Source organism: Pyrus communis, chromosome 7 (genome assembly GCF_041283825.1).
Source record: "Pyrus communis isolate YQ-2024b chromosome 7, ASM4128382v1, whole genome shotgun sequence".
NCBI lineage: Eukaryota > Viridiplantae > Streptophyta > Magnoliopsida > Rosales > Rosaceae > Pyrus > Pyrus communis.
In genome coordinates, this window is record NC_142571.1 from 9,106,166 (window position 1) to 9,126,511 (window position 20,346).

General features: G+C 38.2%; 2 protein-coding genes across 2 annotated transcripts; one reads left to right on the forward strand and one right to left on the reverse strand.

Moving 5' to 3' along the window:
* Positions 1–2,737: 2,737 nt before the first annotated feature.
* On the forward strand, positions 2,738–11,940 carry LOC137734250 (AT-hook motif nuclear-localized protein 11-like). Its single transcript, XM_088697366.1, has 4 exons — positions 2,738–3,498; positions 10,804–10,877; positions 11,631–11,765; positions 11,860–11,940. The coding sequence occupies exons 1-4, from the start codon at positions 3,165–3,167 to the stop codon at positions 11,938–11,940; spliced, it is 624 nt and encodes a 207-aa protein (XP_088553492.1). The 5' UTR covers positions 2,738–3,164.
* A 7,325-nt stretch (positions 11,941–19,265) lies between these two features.
* Positions 19,266–19,874, reverse strand: LOC148695680 (secreted RxLR effector protein 161-like). The gene is made up of 2 exons (XM_088697367.1): positions 19,514–19,874; positions 19,266–19,405 (listed from the first exon to the last, which is right to left on the reverse strand). Exons 1-2 carry the CDS (start codon positions 19,872–19,874, stop codon positions 19,266–19,268), a joined length of 501 nt encoding a protein of 166 aa, XP_088553493.1.
* Positions 19,875–20,346: the final 472 nt, after the last annotated feature.

Consider the following 20,346-nt stretch of genomic DNA (forward strand, 5'->3'; position numbering starts at 1 on the left):
GGCGTAGTATTGCTGCCTTGAGACCGGTTATCCACAAGGGACTTCAGTGGCAAATAGGTAATGGGAAGACGATTCATATTTGGAAGGACAATTGGGTGCCGAGGGAGTCCTGTCTTCGGATTTTGACCCCGCCACCCTTACATTGGACTGGGGAAGCCACGGTGGAAGGATTGATGAGGGAGGAAGTAAAGCAGTGGAATGAGAGTTTGTTGAATGCGTTTTTTTCTCTGGAGGAAGTGGAGCTAATTCGAGGGATTCCACTTAGCTTGCGTGATATTGCCGATTGCAGAGTTTGGCATTATGATCGTCATGGGAGGTTTGCGGTCCGAAGTGCTTATCATGTTGCTTGAGGGATACTTGCAGCTAGTGGGGAAGGGGCTGCTGGCTCGCACTCGTGTACTAGTAATAGTGGGGAGAAGCTATGGAGAAAGTTGTGGATGGCTTGTGTCCCCGGGAAAGTAAAGATTTGTGTGTGGTGGGCATGTTTGGATTCTTTGCCTACAAGGTTGAATCTTTGTAAGCGAAGGGTGCCAATCGAGGATGCATGTGTCGTGTGTGGTTGCCAGGTGGAATCCGTGGACCATGTTTTGCGTGATTGCCATGTTGCTAGGGCGGTATGGTTTCGCGACTTGGGTTTACGGGTGGATAATGAGCATGGTGTGAATTTTTTGGAGTGGTTGGCCAATCTGCATCTACAGGGATCTGCAGCGGGATTTGAGCTTGGGCTAATGCTGATTTGGTCATTATGGCAACACCAGAATGAAATTTTATGGAATGGTAAGCACTTAAACCCTGATGAGCTCGTCCTTTGGACGGAAGGGTGGTTGCAGGAGTTCCAAAGGTGCCATAAGTCGGACATAAAGAAGGGGACATGTGAATTGCAGAAATGGAAAAGAACTGTGGAGATTTGGGTCAAGTGCAATTTCGATGGAGTATGGAATCACCGTCAGCACCGGGGTGGATTTGGAATAGTTTTACGCAATCACATGGGGGAATTTCTAGGTGCTATAGCAGGTCCCATTGACTACTCCATATCTGCCTTGCATGCGAAGTTCTTAGCAGCTAGGCACGCTGCACAGTTGGTCAAAGGGTTATACTAGGCCTATGTCCAATTTCAATTTGAAGGAGATGCGGTCATGGTTTTGGCTGCAATGAAGGGGCAAGGCGAGGACAGGTCTACTTTTGGCCCCATTATTAACGACTAGCAGTGCTTCTGTATGGACTGGTAGAAATTGATGGTGAGTCATGTGCAACGGGAAGGAAATTCGGCCGCACATCGGCTTGCTCGATTAGGGCTTACTTGTACTCAAGAGTTAGTGTGGTTCGAGGATCCTCCGGATTTAATTCATGATATTCTATGTGAGGAACGTTTGTAAGTTTGTTTGTTCGTTTGAGGATAGGTTTACTGTTGTGTGGGTCACTCTTTCCTTCGACCGGGTTGAAATCCCCAGAAAGATTTTTATCGAGATCCAGTTTGGACATTATCCTCAGTTTGTACGAATTCTGATTTGCTTAATGAATATTGTACTTTTGTTCACACAAAAAAAAAAGTTGTAATTTTTCTATTTTCTTTCTAATATTTCTGTTTGTGATGTAAACTAATTTTTAAACGTAATTGAATAAAATCTATCGTTGGACAGAAGAAAAAAAAAATAAGTAAGTAAAAAAGGGAACTGACAAGGCAGTACCAAGTATTGTCTGTTGGCAAATCAGGGGGTGAGGAGAACATGCATCACGTGCGAGGACAACAGTCATTTACCCCCAACCGTTTAAGGAGACGTAGCGCCACCAACCCCCGCCACCTTTAACCCTCCAACGAAAAGTTGCGTTTGCTTAGGCCACCTTTGCACCTTTAGATGGAAAACAAACTAATAAAAATGACAAAAGAATAATTATAAAAGCCATTTACTTTTTTACCATATCAGCCAATTTTTATCGGATTTTCTGTTTTATTTTGTCATTTCTAATTGGTCCAGGTGAAATTTCTAATCGGACAGAGAAAAATATAAAAATTATTTCCAAAACTAAATAACGGACATTTTTGTGCTCGATTTTTCCCTTTTTGGCTGTTTTGGGGTTATAAATTACATCTACCCTCACAGTCGCCTTCACGAATTCAGTCAGTTTCCTCAAAACCCCCGCCGCTGTTTTCATATTTTTATTTTCTCGTGAAACAAACGGTAATCGTATTATTTTATTTTTCAATATTTTTTTTGTTCATCGAATGAGTGAATTATGAAATGTACGTAAAGTTTGAGAAGAGTAAGAATTGAAGTGTTAGGTGATTCATATATATATATATATATATATATATATATATATATATATATTTAAAGTTATGATTTTGTTGATTTTTTTTTATCTTTTGATTGACCAAGAAAATGTCTTGATCTTTTTTTCGTTGTTGTTGTTGTTGTATATATGTGCTTATCAATCTTGGAGTTGCATAATGCTTTAATTTAAAATTGTCTTGGCCGCAAAAAAATAAACATAAAAAATTTAAAAATAATGTTTAAAAGTTTCAGATTCACTCTATTCCCTCTACTTTTACTTATTGAAATGATATATATTTTCACTATATTTCTCTCTCTCTTTTATTTTATTTTATTGAAAATGATGTATATATTTTTGAAACGGTTTATTGGAACTTTGGGCTGGCTTAATTAGAAGTCTTGATATTTGAATGCCTCAAAAAAAAACAACCCAAACTTTTTAGTTCTTCCGCAGTTTGTATTTAAAGAGTAATGATTACTTGTTGGTTGTGTCCCTTGTGGGACGCTCAAACCTCAAAGTTTTAGATGTTGGAAAAGATGAATATTTTTTTGAGTTCAAACCATAAATCTTTTTTGTCCTGGGTTCTGATTTATAATTTTTATCTCTTTAGTTGAGTAAAATGGAGGGTCTGAATTTATTTTCTAGTCCGTTGATAAAATTGGTTTTTTTTTTTTTATTCAATTCTTTCTTCATACTTCAGGGTTTCTGGTTTAACTGGTTTTGATCTGTACAGGTTAAAAGAAAGAATAAAATATTTGAGTTAATTATCATCTTGGCCTCCTTTATCTAGTTTCTGTTTGTTTTATTGTTCTTGTTTTTCTTTCTCATGCCTTGTTTGTTGCAGTTGCTGATAGATTTTGGAGTTTTAGTGTGATTTCAGGTTTTTACGCATGGCATCTGAAGGGCAAGGAACGATTGAAATTCCATCAGGGTTACCTACAGCGGCAATGGAACAAATGTTTGAAAGTCCAGTGGGGTATCAGGCTTTCCCGAACAGCATCCAGGCTGGAACATCGCCTGCAATGGCCCCACCACCGGCGAGTGGTGGAGCTAACGGTGCTAGCACTTCAGGGAAGAAGAAGAGGGGCAGGCCGAGGAAGTATGACCCCTATGGGACAGCCCCAGCGGCAAAAAAACCCTCCTCACCCGATGGGACAGTGCCACCGGCTTCTGGAAAGTGCTCTTCAGAGCAGAAGGGCAAGGCACCAATGGCCGAACCAATTGGTGCGTATATTATAACCATTTTAGTATTTACTCATTTGCATTTTATAGCATGCAGTTTGGGTCTGAGAATGATACGTGTTTGTAACCAAAAAAGGTATAATAAATGTGCCACAAGTTGATCGATTATGAAATTTGATGGTTGAAGTTCGGTTTTGGTAGCATTAATAGTTTGTTTCTGTTTATTTTATATTGGAACTGCTTTCAGACTTGGAAGATTATGAATTAATACACTGGGATTTTGAAGTTGATCTCAGTTATAGGATAGATCATCTTTGTTCAAATTTGGAAGTGTAATAGAGAGAGTTTTAGGTGAAAGTTGTTCTTTCCTTTCCTTTCTTAAGCGTAACCTCACGTGATAAGAGAGAGAGAGAGAGAGAGAGAGATGGGGATGTTGGAATTAAATGAAAGTTGGTTTTGATCTAATGGCTGAGAAGGAAGGGTTCAACTGTTAAGTTCTTACTTAGTCTCATAGGACAAGTGTTGGCTTAGATTTCTGTTTTATAAATTAAGGGCTGAGATAGCTTGTAACAGAAAGTTGTTGTTCTGATATTTTCTATAAAATATCTGTGTTGCTGCTCTCTGTGCAGAGAGCTCTGCACATTCCTGAAAAAAACCTTTCCTCTTCCGTGTAAAAACTTCCCTCCTAAAATATCAACTTCAAAACAATTCTAAGTTTTATCATGGCCTCAGAGCTTAGGTTCTGATCAAGAATTCAGAACTGGGCGTTTTGTGTGCTTGGTACTACTGAAAAAGGAGGGAAATTCAATTCCAGAATTTTTGAAAACCTTACTGTTCTTACAAAGTCTCATATGGCAACTTCGAGCAGTGGAGGAGACCTGAGGGCTCCTATCTTCAACGGGTCCAACTACGATTTCTGGTCTATCAAGATGAAGACCATATTCAAATCATATGATCTTTGGAACTTGGTGGACAAGGGTATCGAAAATGGAGAGTCTGGAGATGATTCCAGTGATGAAGATCAAAAGTCAGTTAAGAGCTCAATGAAGATTAATGAAACCAGAGATGCAAAAGCTCTTGGTATCATTCAAGGGGCAGTTTCTGACGAAATATTTCTTCGAATCTCAAACTTTGAATCATCCAAGGCTGCGTGGGATGTTCTTCAACAAGAATTTCGTGGTGACAAAAAGGTTATATCTATCAAACTACAATGTTTAAGGAGAGATTTTGAGTACACTAGAATGAATGATGGCGAATCTCTATCTGTTTATTTAACTAGGATGACTGATATAGTGAATCAAATGAAAACTCTTGGTGAAGAACTATCAAACCAAAGATTAGTGCAAAAGATACTTATAAGCCTGCCCAAATCCTATGATTCTATTGCATCCATTATAGAAGAAACTAAGGACCTTGATTCCATTGAGGTTCAGGAAGTGATTGGTACACTGAAAGGATATGAGCAGAGGCTAAACATGCACTCTGAAAGCTTAGCTGAAAAAGCTTTTTCTAGCCTAAGTGTAACTGACAGAGATAGCAGCTACAAGGCTCAGGGGAACAACTCAAATCAAAAGAAATTCTGGAAAGGAAAAGGGAAGTAATGGGATAACAAGTTCACTCCACAACCAAGATCAGAATCTAGCAGTGAATCCACTAAAACTAAGTGCAAAATATGTGACAAACTACACTATGGTGTTTGCTGGTATAAGGGAAAGCCCAAATGCACTAAGTGTGAGAGATTTGGTCATCTGGCAAAAGACTGTAATCCAAGAAGGAACCAAGCTGTCAACTATGCACATAGAGCAGAAGAAGAGGAAGTAAATGTTTTTTATGCGTGTAGTGTTGCAAGAACTGAAAATAAAAGAGGAATCTGGTACATTGACAGTGGATGCAGTAATCATATGACTGCATATGAATCACTATTAGTCAATATTGACAGAAGCTTCAATTGCAGAGTTAAAATGGGAAATGGTCAACTTGTGGAAGCTACTGGAAAAGGAACTCTGGTTCTAGAGACAAAGGGTGGAAGAAGATTCATCAAGGATGTGATACTAGTACCTGGCCTTGATGAAAATCTCCTTAGTGTGGGACAAATGATCGCACATGGTTACTTCTTACTCTTTGGGGATGACATGGTGGAGATCTTTGATGACAGAAGTCTCCAAAATCTGGTAACACAAGTTGGCATGACTGAAAACAAAAGCTTTCCACTTATGCTAGACTACACTAACTCAGTTGCTCTAAAAGCAAGTGTTGCAGAGAATTCGTGGTTATGGCACAAGAGATATGGACATCTCAACTTTCACAGTTTGAAGAACTTGGAGAGATTACAAATGGTGACTGGACTACCTGAGCTACAAGAAACAAAAGAACCTTGTGAAGGTTGCATACTGGGGAAGCATCACAGGGACTCCTTCGAAACTAGAAATGCATGGAGAGCTAGCCAACCTCTAGAACTCATTCACACAGATGTGTGTGGTCCTATGAAAACACCTACACTCAGTGGGAACAGATATTTTCTGTTACTTATTGATGACTGCACCAGGATGGTTTGGGTTTACTTCATGAGAAACAAGAGTGAGGTTTTTACTATTTTCAAAAAGTTCAAAGTAATGGTTGAACTTCAGTGTGGTCTGAAGATCAAAAGACTGAGAAGTGACAGAGGTGGTGAGTTCACCTCCATTGAGTTCCAGGAATTCTGTGAAGGGGCAGGATTACAGAAGCAACTGACAATGGCTTACACACCACAGCAGAATGGTGTAGCTGAGAGGAAGAATAGGACTGTGGTTGAAATGACCAAGTCAATGCTGCATGATAAGAAAATGCCACTTTCCTTCTGGGGTGAGGCAGTCAATGCTTCTGTGTATCTTCTAAACAGGTGTCCAACTAAAGCACTCGAGAGGAAAACACCATTTGAGGCATTTAGTGGCAGAAAACCAAATGTAAAGCACTTGAAGGTGTTCGGATCAATCTGCTATGCACAGATACCATCTCAATTAAGACACAAACTTGAAGTCAACAGTATCAAGTGTGTCCTTGTAGGCTATGGAAGCTGTGAAAAGGGCTATAGACTCTACAACCTTGAGACACATAAGGTTATAATCTCAAGAGATGTGGTGTTCAAAGAAAATGAAGCATGGAATTGGGAAACCAAGAACATTGACACCATCTCATTTCCATTAACAATGGAAGGAACACAAGCATCTGTGCAACCTGAAAATGAACATGTTATAACAGGTGGAAGTCAAAACGATTTCTCTACACCATCACAAGGATCTCAGTCCTCTACTTCAAATGCAGAAGGACAAGAATTGCAGGGTTCCTCCCCTGGAACAACTCCATTAAAATTAAGGAGTCTAGATGAGATCTATGCAGTCTGCAACTACTGTATTGCTGAACCAGAGAGTTTTGAAGAAGCAGAAATGGATCAATCTTGGCAGAAAGCTATGAGTGAAGAAATCACCATGATTGAAAAAAACTCTACTTGGAAATTAGTGAACAGACCAAGTGATAAACCTGTGATAGGTGTGAAATGGATATACAAGACCAAGCTGAATCTGGATGGATCTATAATGAAGAATAAAGCAAGACTGGTAGCCAAAGGCTACTCACAACAACCAGGGATTGATTTCAATGAAACCTTTGCCCCTGTAGCAAGGTTAGACACTATCAGAACCTTGGTTGCTCTTGCTGCTCAAAAGGGATGGAAGCTACATCAATTAGATGTTAAATCAGCCTTTCTAAATGGCACACTGGAGGAAGAAGTGTACGTGGATCAACCACAAGGCTTTGAAGTCCCAAATGAAGAAGAGAGAGTGTATAAGTTAAACAAGGCACTGTATGGACTCAAACAAGCCCCCAGGGCTTGGTACAGTGAGATAGACTCCTATTTCAGCAGATGTGAATTTAACAAAAGTCCTAGTGAAGCTACATTGTACACAAAAATTGGTGAGAAAACTGAGATGCTTATTGTGTCCATATATGTTGATGATGTGGTGTTTACTGGAAATTGTGAAGAAATGATTGAAGAATTCAGAAAAGATATGATGAGGCAATATGAGATGACTGATCTTGGATTGCTGCATCACTTCTTGGGAATTGGAGTAATTCAAGATGTTACTGGAATCTTCATACATCAAGAGAAGTATGCACAATCTCTGCTTAGAAGATTCAATCTGGAGGGATGCAAATCTGTGGGAACACCATTGATCACAAATGAGAAGCTGTGCAAAATCGATGGTTCTGAATCTGCTGATGAAAATCTCTATAGGAAAATTGTTGGGAGTTTACTTTACTTAACTGCAACAAGGCCTGACATTATGTATGCAGCCAGTCTCTTATCAAGGTTCATGCATAATCCCACAAGAATTCATATGGGAACTGCTAAGAGAGTACTCAGGTATATCTCAGGGACCTTAGACTATGGGATCAAGTATGAGAAGGGAAAAGAAGCAATTCTAGTTGGCTTCTGTGACAGTGATTGGGGAGGCAGTGAAGATGACATGAGAAGTACCTCAGGATATGCCTTTTCGTTTGGTTTTGGAATATTTTCTTGGGCTTCTGTCAAGCAACAAAGTGTTGCACTGTCTACGGCTGAGGCAGAGTATGTAAGTGCTGCAATGGCTACCTCTCAAGCTATATGGTTGAGGTTTGTGTTAAAGGATTTTGGTGAAATGCAAGTGGATGCTACACCACTTATGTGTGACAACACATCAGCAATAGCTATGACTAAGAATCCTATTTTTCACCAGAAAACCAAACATATCAAAAGGAAGTTTCACTTCATAAGGGAAGCATTGCAGGAGAATACCATTGAACTGATCTACTGCAAGTCTCAGGATCAACTGGCAGACATCTTCACCAAAGCTCTACCTAAAGACAGATTTGTTTATCTCAAAGAAATGCTTGGGATCAAAACCAAAATTCATTTGATGGGGAGTGTTGGAATTAAATGAAAGTTGGTTTTGATCTAATGGCTGAGAAGGAAGGGTTCAACTGTTAAGTTCTTACTTAGTCTCATAGGACAAGTGTTGGCTTAGATTTCTGTTTTATAAATTAAGGGCTGAGATAGCTTGTAACAGAAAGTTGTTGTTCTGATATTTTCTATAAAATATCTGTGTTGCTGCTCTCTGTGCAGAGAGCTCTGCACATTCCTGAAAAAAACCTTTCCTCTTCCGTGTAAAAACTTCCCTCCTAAAATATCAACTTCAAAACAATTCTAAGTTTTATCAGGGGATACCCGGTAGAATCTCTTATGCGTAGGATGTATGCAAGATCCTTTAAGTTGATATAAATTGAATAAAACATTAGATCTTAACAAGGGGCCATAATTTTTTAAGGATGATGTTGATCATGAGTTTCTTATCAAGCATTAGAGTACGAGTAGTTTTTGTTAGTGTGAGGATGTGAAGATAAAAGAGTCTCTCATAGGTGAAAGGAAAAACCTTGCAATGGCTTATATGAGGTTGGGTTACTCCTCATATTGCCAATTAGTTTTGTGGTGGAACCTCAACTTTATTAATGTAGAATACAAGTTTTTCTTGATTCTGTGTAACAAGTTTGGATTTCTAAGTTTGTTTTACACAAACTCCAGCTTTTGAGGTTTAGCAGCTAATCCTGCTTTGGTTAATACACCTACCGAGATATGAAGAATGCCCCTTCATCAACATAAACCCAAAAACCTTATTATATTTTACTCGTTATACCCCCTTGTCTCATATCTACACCGCCCGCCTTCACAGCTCGCTCACTAATCCTTTAGCCCCCACTATAAAGTGAAATCATTATCTAGCTTTCCTTTTGTATTTAGTCCTTTTCTTTTGAATCCAACAAAATATTAAGGAAGGATCTTCTTGTCCCGGTCTTAGGTGCTCCATTTCTTCTTCTCTCTCGGTTCTCTCACAATGATTCTCATCAATCTAAACTATAACCTCATCAATTTTTAGTTGTTATATGGATCCACTTCCCTCAAACGTCAAATTAATCTAAATCCCGCCTCAATGGTCCAACACCCTTTCAGCCATCATTTAGCTCTGGGTGACCCCCTTCACTCGTCATTAAGCTATGGTTAATCCTTTCACCTGTCATTAAGCTCAGGTTGGCAATTTGAGTTCACTCCCATACTAATTAGGCCTAACATGATGTTTTGTTAACTAATCGTGTTGAATGACACAATACTAACCCGATCGTTCCTTGTATTTCTAAACCAGATATATATGGATTACTTTTTGGATAAAAATCCACTGGTCTTGGTCTGTTTTAACGAAATATAAGATGACTTCTACAATACGTACTATGAAATGAGATAAACTTACTCATTTTAATTCATATATTACTAGCTAAATGAGTATCATGTCAAAGGTGTTTGACACTAACTCGAACCTGTTATTATTCGTGTTTGCAGCTCTAGTCAAATTCATGTTCATTTTAAGGAATAATCCATCCTGAACCTGCTCACTTTCGTGTGAGTTAGATTTATATAAAAAAATTTCACCCTAGATTCATCCCTAAACCGGACAGCATCATCTTGCTTTCTTTTGTGTATAATGCCTTTCCTTTTGTATACGGATGCCTTCATTTTGTATTTTTCTTGCAAATCTTGAGAGCGATGTTCATGTCCCAGTTCCTATTGTTCCATTTTATCATCTCTTGGTTCTCTCTCACATACTGGGAAGATACAAAATGTTTCTTTTTTACTTCAAATTTTTGTTTTAAGGAAGAATTAGACAAACAGAGATTATATTATGGTTTAATATCGACAAGTTGTAATTTTAAATCAGTCTGTCCATTTGTGTTTGGTTTGCATGTATGGTGTGAAGAGACAATTCGTAGCTGAATTAGTTTTTGACATTATGCAGTTTTGGCATACTCTTAGGCTTCATTTCTTATTTGACAATTTAGTAATGTAGTCTATGAATTAGGCTCACTTTTTATTCATGTGTACATGTTTATTGTGCAGAACCTCAGAATCGAAGGGGTTCCTTACGATGTTTAGAATTTCTCGTACTATTAGTTAGTGGCTGCTAGTTTTCTGTTCAACTTCAATATTGTTGGACTCCAGAAAATCAAGCAAAAAAATTTAACTCATATTATTGGACTTAGAAATGGGTCTACATATATGTTTGGGGCTTGATTTGATCATTGCTGAAATACCACCTTGAGTGCTTCCATTTGGGATTAAGAGAGTGAATATCATGAGTGTTTATTTCTAAGGAATTTTGTCCTCACCTATCAAGAAAGGAATATTTCATTAGATTTTAGAGCATACATTATGGTGCTGAATATTCAAACTGGACTTTTTTTTAAGGGGTACCCTAGACTAACCGTTTCTATATTGTTATTTTGCAGGGGAGGACTGGGGTTCAATCGAGACTACTTTGAACAATTTTACGCCTTATATGATCACTGTCAATTCTGGTGAGGTAAAATATAGTAACGTTTCTACACTGTGGAGATTCTTTCTGATTTGTAATTCTCTTTCGGTTTGCTGTCTGCCTTTGACATGAATTTCACCCTGGTTAAATAAAAATGTACAATATGTTTGGGGTGAGGGATTTCTAAATTTGAAGGCAGTTAGGAAAAATGATGAAAAAATGGATCATAAAAATTTAGATAGGAGGAATTAGAAAATTCACCACATGAGCATTACAAAAGCATGTTAGAGGGATTTGTAAATGACTCATTCCATTTCCAATTATAATTTGTAAATCACTCTCACATTCCTTTTGTATTAATGCTCATGTACTGCATTTCTGTTCCCTCCTGTCCTACTTTTTATGATCTATTTCTTTATCACTAGCTATGCCAAATAAATCTGTTAAAATTTAGAGGTTCCTCCCCCATACATACCCCTACTGAATGTAGAAAAGTATCAGAAGATTGACATAACAATTTATTAGAAACATAATGGCTTTACTTAAATAGATGATAGCCCTAATAGTGCTTCCATCTTCTAATAAAGTATTTTTAAAAAAAATACTTTACCTATTATAAAGTAGTAAACAATTTTGTTACGATATATGTTTTACAATATTACTTCTTCTGTGTGTTTAATCAGTATGCAACTCAAATTTTTTTTTCCTAGATATGTTTATTGTTTTCCTAGGCCGTCTTTTCCTCTATCTACAACTTGATTAATGGGGTATAAACCTTCCTTTTTGTTTATTGGGTTTAAGGATGTTGCATGGAAGATTGCACAAACTGCTCAACAAAACACTGGTCGAGGTATTATCATTATGTCTGCAACGGGAATGCTTAAAGAAGTTACACTGATTAACCCGGCTCACGGAATCAGTCCTATAAAACAAGAGGTCTGCCATATTCATTCGATTTCAAGATGTATTTTGTGTGTGTGTGTGTGTGTGTGTGTATTTGTGTTTTACACTTTGCTTTAAGAATGAAAAGCAATATGAGGATATCGATATCTTGATGCAGTACTGCAGTGTGCTTACTGGAGACTTCTGTTTTTCTAACATACATTGCTAACTTTCTTGTAGGGTCAGTTTAATATAATTCAAATCTCTGGCTCGTTTATGATGTATGACAAGAAGGGAACTTGCAGTGGTGGAATGTCTATTACGTTGGCAGATTCTGATGGTCGTAGTGTAGAGGGATCTGTTGGAGGATCTCTGATAGCTGCCACTCCTGTGCAGGTGAGGCTTTTCTCTTGTAGCGTTTGTCTCTTGTTGAGGAAAAACTTAGTACACAACTCTAACACAAGTGTTGGAGAGACAACACAAGTAAACAAATTACTTGTATTAACTCACAAAATATTACAACACAAACTATTAAGGACACTCTTGAGAAGCTATGACACTCACTCACTTTCTAGAGACAAACACTAGACCACTCACACTCTTACAAGACTACTTACAAGGCTTCTCACTCTCTTACTTAGCTCTCTCTCGATTCTTACTTCTTCTAGAATTTCTAGTGCATTGATCATGCACACTTTTCCAACTCTTTTGCTAAACCGACTTATCTAGTCGGTGAGATTGGGTTCTTCCATTTTAACCACATGTTTCGTGATGGTTCTAGGTTTTTCTACAAACCATTTTTCTAGATTTTCTTAGCCTAACGCGGTGACTTAGGCTTTTCCATCCAAACACCAATTGTTGCACTTTGCTAGAGTTTTCTTGCATATTCTCACTCATGATTTCAAATGAGCTAGACCTTAATTATTAGGCTGGCGTTGTACTTTCAACACTCCCCCTCAACACCAACGCATTCTTTCCTCCATGTTGAGTTGATGACGAAACTTTTTGAACTTACCAGTACTCAAACCTTTTGTGAACAAGTCTGCAATTTGATCATCTGTATTGATCTGTCTCATCTTAATCTCTTCTTACAAGACCTTCTCTCTAATGAAATGGTAGTGTACCTCCACATTTCTCGCATGAAAGACTGGATTTTACACTAAGCGAATTGCCGATTAGTTATCACAGTACAACGGTACTGCATAATCTACTGGTTGATGTAGATCACTCATCAACTGTACCAGCTGTGCATTCTCTTGAGCTGCCATTGCTGGTGCTCTATACTCTGCTTCCGTGGTTGACAAAGACACTGTTCGTTGTCTCTTGCTGCACCACAAAACTACTCCAGAACCAATTCTGAAGACATACCCAGTGGTCGATCTCCAGGTGTCATGATCTCCTGCAAAATCTGCGTCACAATAGCCAACCAACTTACCATCTTCACCTTTGTTGTACAAGAAACCATAGTCAATTGTACTTTTTACATATCTCAATATGTCGAACTGCTTCTAGATGAGGCTTCTTTGGATTTTGCATGTACCAACTCATCACACCAACTACATAAGAAATTTCGGGTTGAATCAGAGTCAGATAGATTAGACTACCTACGAATTGTCGATACATTGTTGCATCTTCCAAGTCTCTGCCTTTATATGCACACATCTTGGCATTAGGTTCCACCAGTGTTGAGATTGGGTTGCATTCAAGGATCCCAAACTTCTGCAACAAGTCTTTTGCATACTTTTGTTGACACAGAAATATCCCTTCTTATGTGTGATCAACCTCTAATCCACAAAAGTGCTTGAGTTGTCCAAGTTCTTTCATCTTGAACCGAACTGACAAATTCTCCTTTGTTCGACGAATTTCAACCTCATCATCACCAATGATGATTAGGTCATCCATGTACACCAGCACAACAGCTAACTTTCCTCCATTAGCTTTAACAAATAAGCTGGAATCTGCATGCGCCACTGAGTAACCACTTTGCTTTAGAAATTCTACAATCTTACTGTACCACGCCCTTGGTGCTTGTTTCAGACCGTAGAGTACTTTCCTCAACTTGCACACGTACTTGGGATGAGCTTTGCTTTCAAAGCCTATTGGCTGCATCATGTAGATCTCCTGATCTAACTCTCCATGCAAGAAAGCATTCTTCACATCCATCTGGTATAGATTCCAATCTTTGTTAACTGCAAGTACAAGTAAGACTCGTACGATTGTAAGCTTTGCTACTGGACTTTTGTTGACCTTCTTAGTTATGATTATGGAGTTGATACTTCCACTTCACTAGGTCTATCTTCTTCTGGTTGTTGATATACGTCAGCTTGCCAAGGGTTTTGGGGCACTGTTTACTCAACACCATCACCATCAAGTGAATCCTCAAACTCATCTGGTCTCAACTGGATTCGAACAATTTGCTCCCTCATCTTTTCCTGCAACTTATCTTCTATCTCTCTCGAATCAAGCAATGCCTCATTTTCTAAGGACCACCAAGAAAATGCTTCATCAAACACCACATCTCGTGATGTGTAACACCTTCCATTTGTAGGATCACAACATTTTCACCTTTTTCTTTGGCTGTCGTATCCCACAAAGATACATCAGACTGCCTTCTTGTCAAATTTGCTACGTAAATGACTTGGAATGAATATGTAGCACACACAACCCAAGACTCGACAGTAACTAACTGTAGATTTCATATCCCACAATTTCTCAAAGGGTGAGACAAATTCTAACCTTGGTTGAGGAAGCCTGTTGATCATATGAGCTGCAATTCTCATTTCTTCGACCCAAAACCTTCCTGGTACATTCTTAGCATAGAGCATACTTCTACATATCTCTGCAAGATGTCAATTCTTTCTTTCCACTGCGCCATTTTGTTGTGGCGTGTTAGCACATGTGAACTGATAATGTATTATACATTCTCGTGGATATTAGGAAAACTCATTCGAGGTATATTCTCCTCCATTATCCGTGCGTATGCAACGGATCTTCTTTCCCACTTCTCCTTCAACTGTCTCTTTAAACTCTTTAAACTTTGAAAATGTTTCAGATTTTTCTTTCATAAAGAAAACCCATACATACCTGGAGAAGTCATCAATGAACGTCACCATGTATCATATCCCACTTATCGATGGTTGCTTGACGGGCCCGAACACATCGAAATGAACCAACTCCAACGGCTCTTTCGCTTTAAACTTCGACTCTTCATATGGTAGTTGATGTGCTTTACCATACTAGCATCCTATACAAACCATGTTTGTTCTCGCGTCAAGTTGAGGTAGCCCCTTAAGCATTGACTTCTTCATCATCACATTTAACTTGTGATAGCTAACGCGACCTAATCTCATATGGCATAAATATGTTGTCTTGTTCTTCCTTGTCTTGTCTACGTATGCAGTTTCTGCTGACATTACATAGACTAACTGCAGTCGCCGTCCCTCCATTGTTGGAGTCCCTAAGATCTTGAGGTGTCGATACACCTTCACATCTCGTGGACCAAACAAGACATAATTTCCCAATGACGTTAGTTGAGGCACTAAAAGCAGATTGTTCTTCATACTTGGAACATGGTAGACATCTTGAAGCGACACATGGTTAGTGTTGTATCGGGGCTCAATTACTGTCTTACCGATGTGAGCAATCGGTAGCCTCGAGTTGTTAACCGTCACCACTAAGCAGTCTCCTTTGTACTCAGTTAGACTTCGTAACTTTTTCTCATCACCTGTCATATGGTTTGAGTAGCATGAATCCACGATCCAATCATTCTGGTAGTCAATCGACTTCAGACTTGTTGTTGTGATAGCTGACTCTTACTTCTCCATAGCAACGGATGCTTCAGCGTCCCATTCTTCCTCTAGGGCTAGAAACGCAACGACGTCCCAATCATCTTCACTTTTCTTCTCTGAGTTGGCGACATTACTTTATGCAGGCTTTTTGAACCAGCAATCCTTCGCCATGTGGCCCTTCTTTCCATAATTGTAGCACTTGCCGTCAAACCTTTTATTATTCTGGGACTGACCACGGTTGCCGTGATACTTCGGAGCTCCCCCTGGTCGAGAACTCCCTCATCCTTGATGACTTTTTACCTTGTCACCATTTCTTTTCAATCCACCACTAGCACACTGCTTAAAGCTGCCTTTAGTTTTGGTGTAGAGTGCTTCCTCTTCACCTTTTAACGACATCCCTCCCATTTGCTTTGCCAAAGCTTCTTGATCGGCAAGCAAATTCTCAAACTCAACAAGTGATGGTTAGGTCGGCCATCCTTGTACAGCGGCAACGAAGCCTCGATATTCAAGTCTCAATCCATGGATAATTATTCTTTTTATCATGGATTCTACAATGGCAGAACTAGGATCTAACTCAAAAATTTCACAACAAATAGTCTTTACCTTATGGAAATATTCGGCAATCGTCATGTCTTGTTGGGCCACCGATAACAACTCGTTCTCGAGAAGCTGCAGTCTTGTATCGTTCCTCTTTGAAAAGAGTGTGGCGAAGGTGTCCCGTGCTTCTTTTGGTGTCTTAGCCTTCCTTATGTGCTCCAACATGTCATCTTCAACTGTGGGTTTTAAGGCGAACATTGCCTTACCTGCCTTGATCTTCCATTTTCGCAAAGTGTCGCTGGTGTCTTTTTCCAGCTACGTAACTTCATTACCGCCGACGACATCCCAAAGATCTTGGCCTTGTAGGTAAGACTCCATACACGTCGCCCATGTGTTGTAATTTTTGTTGTTCAACTTCTTGATTCCTCCAACAACTTGAAGGTCTCCCATCGTGTCGATAGAGCTTCGATAAGCCAAACAAGATTAACCAATAATCTTGCGAAGTACTAAACTTCTCACAATTCTCAAAAGCTTCACTAGAGACGGTCCCTGATCGTACCGCTCTAATACCAATTGTTGAGGAAAAACTTAGAGTACACAACTCTAACACAAGTAAACAAATTACTTGTATTAACTCACAAAATTTTACAACACAAACTATCAAAGACACTCTTGAGAAGTTATGACACTCACTTTCTAGAGACAAACTCTAGACCACTCACACTCTTACAAAACTACTTACAAGGCTTATCACTCTCTTACTTAGCACTCTCTTGATTCTTACTTCTTCTTGGTTGGTTGTTCACTTGATTACAAGCTTACAATACCACACCCATATTTATAGGGCATGTTTGCCGACTTATACAATCACTAGAATTTTCTAGTGCATTGATCATGCACACTTTTCCATCTCTTTTGCTAAACTGACTTACCTAGTCTGTGAGATTGGGTTCTTCCATTTTAACCACATGTTTTGTGATGGTTCTAGGCTTTTCTACAAACCATTTTTCTAGATTTTCTTAGCCTAACGCGGTGACTTAGGCTTTTGCATCCAAACACCAATTGCTGCACTTTGCTAGAGTTTTCTAGCATATTCTCATTCATGATTCCAAATGGGCTAGACCTTAATTATTGGGCTGGTGTTGTACTTTCAACATCTCTCTCTTTCTATGACATGTGATTTCTTTTTCTTTTTTTATTTCCTTACGTGTGTTTATACCGCTTTGGTCTATATTATAACGGGCTTTTGGTATCGTGAAAGAATTATACAAACTATTAATAAGTTGAAAAGATTAAAGAAATTTATTTTCCACATTATTTTTTCTCTTTTTACACACCTTTTTTTATTTATTTATGTCTTTGGATTGAATAACTAAAAGGAGAACTATGCATAGAGTTATGTCAAAGAAAGAAAATGGTGTGTGAAAATCACTTCCAAATATTTAAAGGTCTTTAGGACAACATGCTAGTTAACTAGCATGTATGTGTTCAAGTAGATTGTAAATGATGTGTGGAAATCACTTCTGAATATTTAAGGGTCTTGTCACACACGAGTTAACTAGCATGTACGTGTTCAAGTAGATTGTAAAATTAACCAAAAGGTTGACCTAACAAAGATGTACATTAGTTTTTTTTTTTTTTTTTTTTGTCAAACAAGATGTACGTAGGTTTTGATTATCATTAAAAAAAAGTTGGGGTTCTACTATAAAATTAATTAGCAATATGTGGAACTTTGCAAGGTTTCAACTTTACCTTCGCATCTCACATTATTTACTTTTGAATGTTTATCATGGAACTTTGCTTTGATTATCCATATACCCTAAAACGAATATCTTACCTTTCTATCTTTGACCATGACAGGTTTGCATAGGCAGCTTCACCATAGGACAACAAACAATAACTCCTCAGGCGGTGAAAGGCCCAACAGCACCAGAAATGACCTAAGTTCACGTTCTACTGTAGCATCTTAATGGTGACCACTGACGTCAACGGTCACTTTTATTCGTGAGAAACCCCAATTGTGACAGTGCAGTTATGAATTTAGTGATTGGTTTACAATTTACATTATGGAGGCGTTACAATGATTATAAGAAGACTCGACTTTTCTTTTCTTTTGGTTACAAACTTACGAGTTATGTTCTTCTGTTCTTAATTAGTCATGTGTTCATCTTTTCTTGCTCCTCATCTCCATTATTCTTGTTTCCAGATTCTGAGAATCAGTAGTCTGAGATAGATATGTAAGAGCAAGATTAACACTAACAAAGATTCAACCAATTGAATCACAACTCTCCAGTGATATCAACATGAATTAATACATGTTATTAAAGCTGCAATACTAACCTGCAGAATTCGATCCAGATGATGAAGCTATTGTGGCTTCAAGAACTATAACCTTCTCCTCTTTAGCAATACGAAAAAGCTCTCAAAACATTTGGACTTGAAATCTCAATGAGCCACGGAATTGCAAGAGCAGTGGCCAAGTTCTTATATAGTATTCTTTAACCATTCCCTATCAGAATTGGTTTAGAATTTGAACTCAACACAACCAACATGTAAACATTAGTCCTAAATAAGTTCCAACACTGAGTTTCAATTCCACAAGAATTACTCATAACTTTAATCATACTTATTCCACAAGTAATTCGATTAAGTCACAGCATATCTAATATGTACCTCATGTTTATGTGAACCAACACAACAGCAATGTCAAGAAAACACCACTCCCACTTATTAGCCAAGTCTCAACTCAACAATGTCAAGATCCCAATTAACATCCACACCAGAACATAATATTAATATTCTTTCAAAAGTATGCATCAGTAAAATCACAAGAATTGATTTTCTAGCAAACAAAAACTATTATTAATGACAACTTGTCTTCTGGAACAATTAACCACAAAATTGGAAAAATTGAACTTTAACAGAAAACCAAAATAAGACAACTGACTAAACCAAACAAACTTAAAATAAACTACCTAATTCAAAGGTTTGCAGCTTCAACCATTAATCAGAAGAATGAAGCATCAACCACAGCTTTTAAGTTCCAGAATGGCTTACTCCCACTTGTCTAAAGATTCTAGCACTCCCATCTGTGTCACATGCACTTTAAACACATGATTAGGCAATGCTTTTGTGAGAGGGTCTACAATCATCGAACTCGTTGACAAATACTGAATTTCTATCTCCCCTTTCTTCATCATTTCTCTAACCTTGAGAAACTACGCATCCATCAATCTAGTCTAGAAGCAGAAGTTCTCTTGTTATTTTTCGAGAAGAACACAGCAACATTGTTATCACAATACATTTTCACAGGACCTCTAACAGAATCAATAATCTTCATGTCAGCAAGCCAAATAGCTTGTTTCATCCCTTCAAAGCATGCCACAAACTCAGCTTCCATAGTCAAGGTTGATACAATAGTTTACTTGGCACTTTTTCATGAAACAGCTCTTCCACTTAACTTGAAAATATATCCACCAATTGATTTTCTCTTATCCACATCTCCGGCAAGATCTGAATCAGTGAACCCAACCAACTCCAATGTATGTTCTCTTCCATATACTAACATAAAACCTTTAATTCTTTGCAGATATCTCAACACCTTCTTTGTTGCCACCCAGTGAGCTTCCCCTAGATTTGATTGAAACCTTCTCAAAAGTCCAACAATAAATGCTAAATCAGGTCTATTACAAATATTAGCATACATAATACTTCCAACTAATGAAGCATAGAGCTTCATCTTCATTAGTTTAGTCTCATGCTCATTCCTTGGATATTGGCTTCTCGAGAACTTATCACCCTTGTTCACTGGAACATCAGCTTTGCTGCAACTTTCCATATTGAATCTATTGAGTACCCTCTCAATGCAATCTTTTTGCGATTAACCAAGGACCCTTTTCTATCTATCCCTGACAATCTCAATTACCAACACATAATAGGCTTTTCTCAAATCCTTCGTTTCAAAATTTGTACTTAACATATGTTTGCTTTCATTCAATAGTTGTTTATCTGAGCTTGCAAGTAAGATGCCATCAACATAAAGAACAAGGAAGATAAACTTCGAACCTCTGGCCTTAAGATAAATACAATCATCCATCTTGTTCTCCATAAAACCATGTGAAGTCACAACTTGATCAAATTTCAAAAACCATTGTCTAAAAGCCTATTCAAGTCCATAGATTGACTTGCTTAATCTGCAGACCATATGCTCCTTCCCCCTTTCAATAAATCTAGGAGTTTGAGCCATGAAGATTTCCTCAACAAGTTCTTCATTCAAGAAAGTAGTTTTGACATCCATCTGGTGCAACTCA